Source organism: Cuculus canorus, chromosome 20, assembly GCF_017976375.1.
Source record: "Cuculus canorus isolate bCucCan1 chromosome 20, bCucCan1.pri, whole genome shotgun sequence".
Classification (NCBI taxonomy): Eukaryota; Metazoa; Chordata; class Aves; order Cuculiformes; family Cuculidae; genus Cuculus; species Cuculus canorus.
In genome coordinates, this window is record NC_071420.1 from 8,472,855 (window position 1) to 8,485,052 (window position 12,198).

Genomic DNA, 12,198 nt, shown 5'->3' on the forward strand with positions numbered 1-12,198 from the left:
TGAGTAGAGCTACAGGCTAATCTAATATTGTTATTCTCCTTTTTTCTTAAAGCTCAAGCTATAAAAGCACAAGGTCCAGTGTCTATTCCATACCCACTCTTCCAGTCACATGTGGAAGATTTCTATGTGGAAGGATTGCCAGAAGGAATTCCCTTCAGGCGGCCATCGACATACGGAATTCCCCGTCTTGAGAGGATACTTCTAGCAAAGGAGCGAATTCGATTTGTGATTAAAAAGTAAGGACTTTTGTACTTTTGTCCCTAAAATAGTCATTTTTTTCTACTGGCTCTGCTCTGCTTCCTTTTATCTTCAAGAACTTCCAAACTGATTTCTGCCCATGTGGTCTTTTACAGTACTGATGACTGATTTTCAGTGGATGTTCACTGTGATAACTTCAGCTTGTCAGGTCACCAGAGCAGTACAGTGGTGGGTGAGATGGGGACAGATGTCGTTAATATTATGGACAACGTGTCGTGGACAGATCTCTTTGTACTGTTTTAATCTCCCCAGCTGCAGTACGTGTTGAGTGCCGTAGAGTTGGGGATATTTTATGCTGTCTGAGCCTAAATTTCATCTTGTGCTTTAATTCTTTTCTTGCTACGATGCTGTCTCGGGGTGTCTATGGTCACAGGTATACGTGGCATCTGCCAGGGCAGGCCTGAGGCCAAACCAGCTGTTAGTTCCTGTGATTTAGATGGATGCTGTCCTTGATGTGTCTGGAGGTAGATCAGAGAATGCACATGAAGGGAGACCTTAGCAGTACATAGGAACTGCTTGAGGGCCCAGTTGCTGCCATAGCTATCAGGGCAGGTATCGTCTGACTTTAAAGGGAGGAATGAGACTCGCGAGATGTTCTGGGCTCCTTTTGTCTGTTTTTCTCCTTTCTTGCCGTGGTGTCTTTCCTAGAAGCACCTGGGTACTGCTTGCTACAAAGGCAGCTGGTATGGGAAGGGAGCGTGGCCTGAGCCTGAATTCAGGATATGCAGGGAGAGATGACGGTGTCTGTAGCTGCCGAGTGCTGGATCACGGGGCTGCAGAGCACTTTGAGATCCAGTGCTGTGGGTACGGCTGTGGCAAACCGATTGCAGCTTTGGTAGTGGGTGGATATTTACCTTTTGTGTTTGGTACTCCCCTTCAGCCAGATGTGATGTTTCACACCACAAATGGGCATTGATGGTTTAAATGAAGCTTCTAGGAGTAACAGCAGCTGTTTTACTATTGTTCAGTGGCACAGGGCCTAATCCCAGAGTTTTCTGAGTGGGTAGGGTTCTTCTGACTGCAGTGGTGAGGCACAGAGTTGGTGGCAGTGACAGCCCGTGCCTCTGTGAGGGCCGCCTTTAGCGCAGCTGCTAGTTTCTCCAATGTAAAAGGCATCTCTTCAGTTTCTCTCATCTTAATGCCTGCAGATAACCGGCAAAAATGCAGAGGTGTAGATGTACCTTTTGGCTTGCTTAAAATCATGCTTGTATTTCCGATGGAGTCTGTAACTTTTGGATTATGAAGGCACTGTTGATATATGTATCTTAAATCTTTCAGGCATGAGCTTTTGAACTTGACACGAGAAGATGTATCATTGGACAAACCGGATGCAGGAGGTAAGGGCTTCAGACGTGCGCGTTGTACAAGTACAGTATGATTTCTTGTTAGTCAGTCTTGATGGTGGCTGCCATTAGCTTTTACTGATAACACATTGCAAATGTTTCCTCTTGTTTGGAGTCCTCTTTAGCTATGAAGTGACAGCAATTTTCCACCAGTTATCCAAGCTAGTGTTTCTAATATTCATTATCAGCTGATTTGATTCAGCTGGCCCGAAAGAAAACCAGTGAGTTATGTGTTAGTCCTAAGATACGGGGAAAACGTGGTGGTATCCATAGTTGATGGAGTTTACTGGGGAAGGATCTGTCTGTATTATGGCATAATTGATTATGTATGGTATTTGCCAAAATTAAATTATACCAAAATGCAGTAATGAACATTCTGATTACAGTGACATTTGTTATTGTAGCGTCTGGCGTGGTCGGGTTACAGGACTTTTTCACTGACTGTGCAAAGGCAATGCGTTCTAACAGCTTTCACCATCAGGAATACTTTTCAGAGGATGCTTGCTCTTACATGTCTTATCTCCACTGAGCATGTATCCAACGGGAACAAAAATGGCCGTGTGAAAACAATACTACAAGAATAATTTCTCATTACAATTCCACCCATGAAATCATTTCCCCACAAGTTGGGCGAAAATAAGTTTAGTATGGAAAGAACCCAAGTTTTTAAGGAGTGATGCATTTGCACGGGCACTGCTTGGTAAATTATTTTCCTGGACTTATTTTACTCTGTGGTTGTATGCTACTCTCTTGGGCTTCAGACTGGTTTTTTTGGCTGTCTAATTAAGCTTAGTGTTGAAAGCTGGTACACCTGAGCCAATGGTGGCAAACAAATTGCTCCCAACTCCAAAATGCTAACTGGTGCGCTCAGCCTGGCTGAATTGTCATTTTTTATTAATACCAGAGAAATTCTTACTTCACATGGGGACAGAAGGTATAATGAATGGTAGGATCTGCACTGCTGCAACACTGATATGTTTTATTCTATACTTGTGGTCTTCTGTTGTAAAAAGTATATCAAAGACTGTACTTGAAGTTAACTTTAAGGATCTAAATTAAGCAAAGAAATTCTGTCATAAGGATGTCACTTTAACGTGTGTGTAGGAATTGAACTTTTTGTGCAGTATAAATTAATCTAGCGTCTTGAGCATTAATAACCTGCTGTTTCTTCAAGCACTGAATTTGACTACAAAATAGTAGGTAGGCTAACGACTGAGCCTTAAACGTAACTGTACTCTTAAATGGCTTTTTAAATTAGTCCTTTCTCTGCAGGTTTTTCTTTTGTATTTAATATGGTTATACTGATTATGAAGAAAAAGCAGGTACATTACATACTAGTGGAAACCCATTTTGGTGGCACAGTGTTACAGTTACTTTATGCTGCTTGTCTTCTCTAATTCATAATGATGGTATGTTCACATGAGGCCTCTGAGTTGTTTCTGAGAGAAGAGAATGTCTGTGAAAGGTGTTGATAACGTCAAAGGGAGCACAGCTGTCCAAAGTCCTGCTCTCTCCATAGCTTGTGTCCCCAGCAGGAGAGGTGTGGGATGAGTGCAGAAGTTGTATTTTGACTGGCAGAAGAAAGCTGATTAGTATTTGCATTCCCATGGGATATAGGCTGGTCAGGAAGGTTTTATGAAGTGACCTCAGCCCTAAAGCTGAGAAGACCCATATTGGCTCTAAGACAAACCAGTCAGGCAGTGCTAATGTGGCTCAGGATGTGGCTGGAGGTGCGCAGGTCCCTCTGAAGATGGCCCAGCCAGGTTTGGTGCCATTATGGAGCAGAAGCTGTTGCTCGTACGTGCTGATTGAACCCAGAGCGTGGCAGCCGGCCGTTCTAGAGGCAGAATCAATGTAGCACAATTTCTGAATAGTATAACACGGGATTTCGAATACACGGTCACATTGTTTTATATTATTGTATTATGTTTAAAGTGTTTACATTATATGTATTATATCTATATCATTATATTATTTGCACATTAACTTTACTCATTATTTCTTACACTTTAACTCACTTATATATATGCAGTTTCCTTGCAAAAGCCATACTGCTTGGCTGCTCCTTGTGAGATGGATGTGACAGTTCGAAGCCAGAGAGGAAGGGAAAAGTTCACTTGCGATGGATACCTTTATGTATTCGATAGAGTCAACGAAGGTGGTGGTTCTGTTAGATTTTGGTGTTGTGAAAAGATTGGATGATGTAAGGCCAGAGTTCACACCAGGAACAGAGAGGTGATGAAGATCAATCAACATTCCCTCTGTCCTTTGTCAGCAAATGTTGAAGTGGCAAGGTTTATGACAGGGATAGAGCGATGTGCTGAAGAAACGGTGGAGAGTACAACTGAAGTTATTCATTCGTGCCTGTCCAACTTGAGCTCAGCGGTTCACGCTCTAATTCCACGAACAGAAGCTTTGCAGAGAACAGTGTGGTGAAGGTGAAATCAATTAAACGCAGCACTTTTGGACCAAGTGAACTTGGCTGACCTTGTAATACTCAAGGAATACAAGACCTATTCACCAAGACCAGATGTGTGGGAGCCATGATATCGGAGAGGAATTCGGAAGGATTCTTCTGTTTGGCAAAACAAGTTGGCTGCAAATTCTGCAGATATCCGACACCTGGTACATGGACGGCAAACTCTTCGCCCAGAGCTATGTGATCCTGGCAGAGAAGTACAAGGACGTGCATCCGGTGCTGTACGCCCTTCTGCCAGACAAAAAGCATGCCACATACAAGCGGTCGTTTGATTTTATTAAGATGCTGGTACGTAACACACAGCCATAGTCCATTCACTGCGATGACGAAATGGCTGTTGTGAATGGCATAAAGGGATGCTTCCCAGAAGCAGCTCTAAAAGGGTGCTGTTTCCACCTGGTTCAGAATATGAGGAGACATTTGGCATCAATAAATGCCATTCAAGAATTAGAAACGAACATGGAGTTTGCCCTTAGGCCAAAATGGTTGTTGCCTGAGCATTTGTGTCTCTTCTGGACTTGGAGGAATATGTTGCTACTCCGGAGGAATATCTGCCCAAAGAGCTTCATCTTATCAGCTGGTTTGAAGACAGCTACATCAGGCATCCAGATGGGAGAGGACGTGGTAGACAAGTTCCTCTGTTTCCACCAGACATGTGGAATCTGTTCGACAGAACATGCAGCACTGAGGACTGCACTAACAACCATTCCAAAGCTGCTCATTGCTGCTTCCGCCCCGAGCTGGGAATGGGCCACCCAACCATCTGGAAGTTCATTGACGGCCTCCCAGAGGTGCAGAAGGGCAGAGATGCCTATTACAAACAGCTCATTCCAGGCCACACTCCTCCAGTCAATGGGAAGAAATGCCACAAAGCAGAAGAGCGTCTTTCGAAGCTTGTGTCTGATTATGGCACTAGAAGCCCCCTAGAATATTTGCATGCCATTGCTTACAGTTATAGAATCATAATCGTAGAATAGTTAGGGCTGGAAGTGACCTTAAAGATCATCTAGTTCCAACCCCTCTAGTGTAACATAATGTGTTTTGATGTTTCAATTTTCAGATAGTTCAATAAAATGGCTTTTTGATGTTTTACTGGTGCATTTTTTTAAACATTTTAACATTTAAATTAACTGCAAGATAAAGGCAACTACATCAAACGTGCAATACAAAACTTAACTGCTGACAAACACAGGCAGGATGCAGCGAGGGTGGTGAGAACTACAGGAGAGATCTGCTGGGGAAGCAGGCGGATGCCCACTGCCTCCCACTGCTCATCGAGCCCCTGCAGCTGCTCTGGTGCTGTGTATGTTGTGCAGATGAGGAAGGAGCACTGCCGTGGTGGAGAGTGGTAGTTCCCAGCCTTCCCAGTTGCCCAACACCAAGTAGGATACTGAAGTGGTGGGTGGGGTGTCGTGCCTCTAAATCCCTCAATTTAAAAAAACACCACCACCACCACAAAAAAAAAAGAGGAAAGATCCCCAACTTGAGGCTGATAAAGTGCCAGACTTCCTCGGGTGGCTGGATTCGCCCCGCACTCAAAACTGCACCCCCGCTGCTTCTCTCCCACCCCCTGCCTGCGCACCACCTTCTCCCTCTAATGTAATATGACATGTCAGGGATGAGCTTGCTGTTAGTCCCCCCACTTCCACCTGTGAGAGACAACTTGCTGCCAGGTGCCTGGGCTCCATGCAGCCCTGCGCTGGGTCCCCACTGTCATTCAAGGGCTTTGCCAAGCTCGAGACGGAGGACCAAGAACATCTGCTGAACTGCTCACTGCCAAGCACTTGAGGCTCTCTGTGTAGAGTTGTCCCTGTGGAAAGTCAGCCATGGAGAGGTGTCCCATGGAGAGTTGGCCTAGACTTGAAATGGGTGCTGGAAGTTCAACATGACTGTACAGCAAGGAGCAAACTGCTGTGTGCACCCATTGTAAAAGGGCGCTTTGTGGTTGTTAGTGCTTAGTGAGAATTCCTTGAAAGCAGGTTTTCATCCCATACGCTTGCACTGAATATCAAGATATTTTTTTAGATAATGAAACTAGCAAAAAAATAATCCCATCTCCAGATGGGAACTACGTATTGGAGGCAGATAATGAATCATAGAATCATAGAATGGTTTCAGTTGGAAGGGACCTCAAAGCCCATTTGGTTCCAACGCCCTGCCATGGGCAGGGACACCTCCCACTGGCTCAGGCTGCCCGAGGCCCATCCAACCTGGCCTGGAACACCTCCAGTTGTGGGGCAACCACAACTTCCCTGGACAACCTGTTCCACTTCCTCCCCGGTCTCATAGTGAAGAATTTCCTCCTTATGTCTAGTCTAAATCTGCCCCTCTCCAGTTTATACCCATTAACCCCTCGTCCTATCACTCCAAGCCTTTATGAACAGTCCCCCTCCAGCTTTCTGTAGCCCCTTTCAGCTACTGGAAATTCACTGTAAGATCTCCTCAGAGCCTTCTTTCTCCAGGATGAACAACCCCAACTCTCAGCCTGTTGTTGTGTGGGATGTGCTCCAGCCCTCTGATCATCATGACCTCCTCTGGACCCATTCCAACAATTCCAGATCCTTCTTATGAAAGCACTGTAGTTCTTCATGCCAATATACAGTGTGTTTTGTACCAAACAAGGTGTTACTGATTCGATGGCTTTGTACAGTCTTGATGTTCTGTCATTTTTTATAATCGGTTTTCCTAGTGCCGAGTTGAATCCATACTTCTTCCTTGTATTATTTTCTGTGTGACCTCAAAATGCAGGATAGTTACACCTGCTATAAACTGAAATGACTGAAAATATAACCTAAATAATTAGGGGATGTTGTCTGTGTTCTATGTCACTCAAATACAGTGAAGGAGGAGTGGTATGCCAGAATCGCCAAACTAAGAAAGATGGTAGATCAGCTCTTCTGTAAAAAGTTTGGTGAGTACAGTGTTAGTATCTTCTTTTTTTTCCCTTGGCTTTGTGTTTCTCAAAGGCTGCTTTCATTATTTTCTTTGAATGTCTGCAAGAATGAGACATTTGATCAGTTTTGTCAGAGATTTAAAATCCTGGTAGTTGAGTGGAAAAGGTGTTACCCTACTGCTTATACAGCAAAGTAAATTCGTAGTTAAAAGAAATTTATAAATCTTCTATGTACAGCTCTTCTAATTGCTTGCAGTTCCTTCTTATTTAGACTTTTTTCCTTTGATGGTGAAAAAGCCAACTATTTACTTATTTATATCCATCATAATATCATTAAAATCAGTCTTAGAACATTTCTGGGTGAATTTTTATGTTCTCTCCAATACAAAAAAAAAATTTCAACTTCGTAAGAGCTAAAATAAAATGTTATGTGGTGCTCTATAATAGATTCAAAACTGAATAACAGCACGGTACTTTGCCCCAGTTAGGAACCGTGCAGTCTTCAGTCCAGTGTTGGGACTGTTCCAGTAGCAATGTGATCCCATGTGGCAAATTGTTATGGGTTTGAGGTGGTGAGGCTTGGAGTCTACTGGGTTTGGATGTCCTGCGTTGTCACAGGTTCCAAGGTCATGGTTGCAGCTGCCTGAAGATGTGGTAGCTTAACTAGCTTTAAATGAAAGTTGGTGGCCAACTGTACAGTTACTGGATGTAATTTATTCTAACAGCCGAGGCCATGGGGAGCACTGAGCCTAAAGCTGTTCCATACCAGAAATTTGAGGCCCATCCTGCAGAGCTCTATGTTGAAGGGCTGCCAGAGAACATCCCCTTCAGGAGTCCCTCCTGGTACGGAATCCCTCGCCTGGAAAAAATAATTCAAGTGGGAGACAGAATAAAATTTGTCATCAAAAGGTAAGTGTTCATTTTAATGCCTAAACATGTTTTCTTCTTTAAGAAAGAGGCCAAACAAATGCCCTTTGTGTGTTCAAGCACTTGCTTTATCATATAATTGGTTGGTCAGGAAAGACCTTTGAGATCCTTGAGTCCAACCGTACCTGTCCACTACTAAACCAAGTCACTGAGCACCTCATCTACCCATCTTTTAAACCTCTCCAGGGATGGAGACTCCACCACCTCCCTGGGCAGCCTCTGCCAGTGCCTGAGAACGCTCTCAGTGAAGGAATTTTTCCTAATATCTAATCTAAACCTCCCCTCGTGCAACTTGAGGCCATTTCATTAAGTCGGGAAGCATTCGGTCTCTAGTTACCAAATAAGTAGATTAAATATTCTGTGTTATAAAGTGGGCATTTGCAATCCAGACAAGTCTTCCAAAATATCTTTATAGCATTTTCCCAAGTGTGAAATGTGGAACAGAAAACCCCAAGACTTTAAACTTGTTCCATGAATACGTAGTATTTAATTGATGTCAAGAACGGGCAGATGATTTCCTTTCTGGTTGCAGGCCGGAGCTGCTAACTATCACCTCAACTGAAGTTATTCAGACCAAGTCAAACACCCCAGGTAAGACTGGTGCTGTCTCCAGGTGGGAATGGAAGGCATTGGTGGGGACACAAGTTTGGACCCCTCTGTGCTGAGTGTTCCTGAGGGCTGGAAAGAACATATCCATCATACCAACATGGGTGGCTTTTAGGCTAGTGCGGTCCTGCTGTCACTGAATAGCAGAATAGATTGCCTTCACAGCCGGAGAGTGAGAGTTACTGCCCTGGCCTGAATCAAAGCTTTGGAGCCCCTGAGCGTTTCACAGGTGGCTTTGTTGGGCTTTGTTCGGAGTTGTAATGCCTTCTTGTAAGCATCAAGTTCTTGAAGAGCCGGGGTTTGTGAGAGTTTCCCCCCACACACACATTTCACTCGATAAACAAACTGCTGCTTCAGGAAGCAATTGTGTGGAGCTCTACAGAAACGAAAGGACAGACTATTTAGTAATCGCATAAGTTGTATTTGGCTTATGATTCGTTTGTTTTGTTGCCCAAACCCCAATTATCGTCAAATTTGACAATATAATCGACAATTTGACAAGGAACTGATAACAGCCAGTGCCAATGACAGCAGTAAAAACCAGTGAATAAAATCCTCTTTTTGAAGGAACTCACAAGTAGTGGCTGTGATTCTTAAGCGTCACAGTGTCTTGAGTCTTAAGAATGACATTTCTGGTTTGTACTTGTTATATTTTTCTCTAACTTGTAGGTGAGTCTGGTGTTATCAATGCCCATAAAGCTTACCTGGGTGCAGGGTTTGATGTCAGACAGATAAACTCAGCAAATATTCTCCTGAGCTTAGAGCCCAGTGAAAGCCATTTTGCCAGGCAAGGGCTGAGGATCCTCTTACTGCAGATGCAACTTTCTGCTGCTAAGGAACATCAGTAAACTAGTTTAATTCCTTTGCTAGAGAGACTACAACCTGTGCATAAGTATAAACATCAAATAAGTAGGCCAGATTGCAAAAAAATAGGAATGCATCCTGCCTTGATGGGATGAGAAGCCAGAAATAAAGAAGGTCAGGTAGTTTTTCAGTCAAGAATACTGTTTGGAAATGAAAATTCCATCTAGTTTCCTTCATGCATGCTTTCTAGAACTCTGAATGTATTAGCTCAGCGGCAGTTGTTATTTGTGGGCTATGATGAAAGTGAATGAATTACACTGTGTGTTGGAAAAGTAGTGGTTTTTATTGCTGCTAGTGTCCTTGGCTTGCTTCCCCACCTCAGCTACAAATTGCTCTGGCTAGCAGTCCTATAATTGACTTCTATTTATAATAGAGAACAAGACTGAAGATGACTTTTAATGCTTATCAAAATGTTTAGCAAAACACTCTTTACACCCTCCTCTTCTGTTCTAAAGAGTGTTATTCTTCTGCATTATGATTAATTAATTTCAGCTTTGTAAAAGCCACTGAAATAAGTCTTTCCTGTGTCTAAAGGCTTTAAAGAACAAGTTATCCCAGTTGGGGTAAAGTTTGAAGTTTGTAATTGAAATAGATTTTCCATCATGTAGAAGGAATTAGGTGTATCATTAAAGCTGTCATTAATAATAATTATTCATTGTGTGCCCTTGTCTACTTAGATGTGATTATATTGATAGTTTACAAGTTCTTGTGTTCAAAAAAATGTGTTTGAGTGTACCTCTTTATCTAAAACTGAGTAATGCTCTGACATATATCCATTCCTGGTTTCCAGTCAAAGAAGATTGGAACATTAGGATCACAAAGCTAAGAAAGCAAGTGGAAGAGATATTTAATACAAAGTTTGGTAAGATACATGTTAAATGAGCTCTTTTGTAATGCCACTGTGTGATAAAACTTGTCTGTAAAAGAGTTTTATGTCTTACTCTACTTAAACATCAGAAATGTGCTAAGTGAGAGGTGGGAATGCTGACTCCTGTCACCTAGTTTTTACTGGCGCTTCCCTGTATCTGACATAAATGACTTTATAGTAACATACCAGGCCGTATTTTTTCCAGTTGTGTGATGGAGACAACAATAAGTGTACAAAAAGCTTTTGAATGAAAAAAGTTCTTAGGAGAAAATATTAGGCAGTGCAGACTTAGCTGGTACCCGTAACATGATGGACAAAGTCACGCTTTGCAATTATGCTACAGAAAATAATAGAAAATCTTTCTAAATATTTATCTTGGGATTTTTTATTATCTCTGAGTATTAGTTTTTCTGTCAGCCAGGCTTCTTGAAGTCACTTGAGAGACAATACCACCCATTTGGGTGTGTAAAATACCATTGACTCTTTCTTTTCAGCCCAAGCTCTGGGGCTTTCAGAGGCAGTGAAAGTTCCCTATCCCGTATTTGAATCAAACCCTGAGTTCTTGTACGTCGAAGGCTTGCCAGAAGGAATCCCTTTCCGGAGTCCTACCTGGTTTGGAATTCCACGCCTTGAAAGAATTGTCCGTGAGAGTGGCAAAATCAAGTTTGTTGTCAAGAGGTATTTTTGTAATTCCAGTTATTTTTACTGCTGATTTTGAAGTTACTTGATTTTCTTTGCAGAAACTTTAGGCTTTAAATGCTGCCTAAATTTTGTTTCCATGAAATTACAGAGCAGAATATGTAGCTTTATATTTTCTGACTTTTTATGACTAATGGGAGATGGAGAGTCACCCATGCTTTAGCGGAATTTTGTTATAGAGTGCTCGTCTTTTGTAAATTTGAACTCAACTGAATTCCAAGAAATTTGTAACATTTTGCTTTATTATTTTTGTCACATGTGTAATTGATTGGATTGTGTTCTGTTCAACTTTTAGACCTGAGCTTGTCACTTCATACTTGCCTCCAGGACTGGCTAGTAAAATAAACACTAATGGTAAGCAGTTAAGTATTATTTGCTGCCATCGATTAATAAATATTTAATTCCTGCTTCCTTAGCAGACTGACGTTGAAAAATACGGGTGTGTTTTTATTATAGGCATTAAGATGATCTAGCATAGTCACCTCTGTTCCGCTATTATTTGTCAAAGTTACTCAAAACATAAATGTATCTGCCTTTTATTTACTTAAGACTATTTAAGACTATATAGAAAGTGGAATTTATCCAATTTCTACGGCTTTTATTTTGCTATTAATGGTTAAACCATGTTTAACTCATAGCTGTGAAATGAAATAAGTTACAGAGAAGTTTTGTAAGAGAAGAATTAAAAAAGAAAATCTCATAAGTTTCAGTTTTCTATAAAACATTCAGAGGGTAATAATTTTGTTATTTAGATAATAAAAATTACCAAAGCTGGTCCTCACACTTAGAAACAAGAAATTCTTGTGTTCTAGGTGCTTTACCTGTCTTTTTCACACGTACTAAACCTGCTTTTCAAGCGTCCCTGTATTGTTTAGTCTTTACAACACAGACTCTATTTGGTACAGACACAAGGGATGCTTCAGTCCCTTGGAATTTTCAAAACACGACTGTTCTTTTGGTAGCTGTGCAGGATATACATTATAGAGGGTCTGTGTGTTACACCTTGTGTTACGTTGACTTCCAGCAATGAGCTCAAAGAGTTCAAAAATGTCTCAAAGTCCTGCAGGCAATTCAAGTGTCCCAGAGATTGAAGTTACTGTTGAAGAAGGTATGGAAGAAATATCATTAAATATTCTTCTCGTGTGCTTCTATTCTATTCTGTTCGGTTTTCATAGCCTATAATTAACTTAGATGTGCACCTCACGTAGCAAACTCTTCAGTTCAGACCTGCAGGTACACTTTGGTACAGAAACAGTTTATT

At 41.9% G+C, this 12,198-nt stretch overlaps 1 protein-coding gene across 1 annotated transcript in view; it reads left to right on the forward strand.

The window, feature by feature from the left end:
• Positions 1-12,198, forward strand: part of GTF2I (general transcription factor IIi) — a 78,358-nt gene that overhangs the window by 50,788 nt on the left and 15,372 nt on the right. The window contains exons 19-27 of the mRNA XM_054085402.1: positions 53-236; positions 1,537-1,595; positions 6,920-6,991; positions 7,699-7,882; positions 8,433-8,491; positions 10,161-10,232; positions 10,733-10,916; positions 11,233-11,291; positions 11,962-12,045. Coding sequence (XP_053941377.1) covers positions 53-236; positions 1,537-1,595; positions 6,920-6,991; positions 7,699-7,882; positions 8,433-8,491; positions 10,161-10,232; positions 10,733-10,916; positions 11,233-11,291; positions 11,962-12,045 — 957 coding nt within the window. The remainder of the gene's footprint in view (positions 1-52; positions 237-1,536; positions 1,596-6,919; positions 6,992-7,698; positions 7,883-8,432; positions 8,492-10,160; positions 10,233-10,732; positions 10,917-11,232; positions 11,292-11,961; positions 12,046-12,198) is intronic.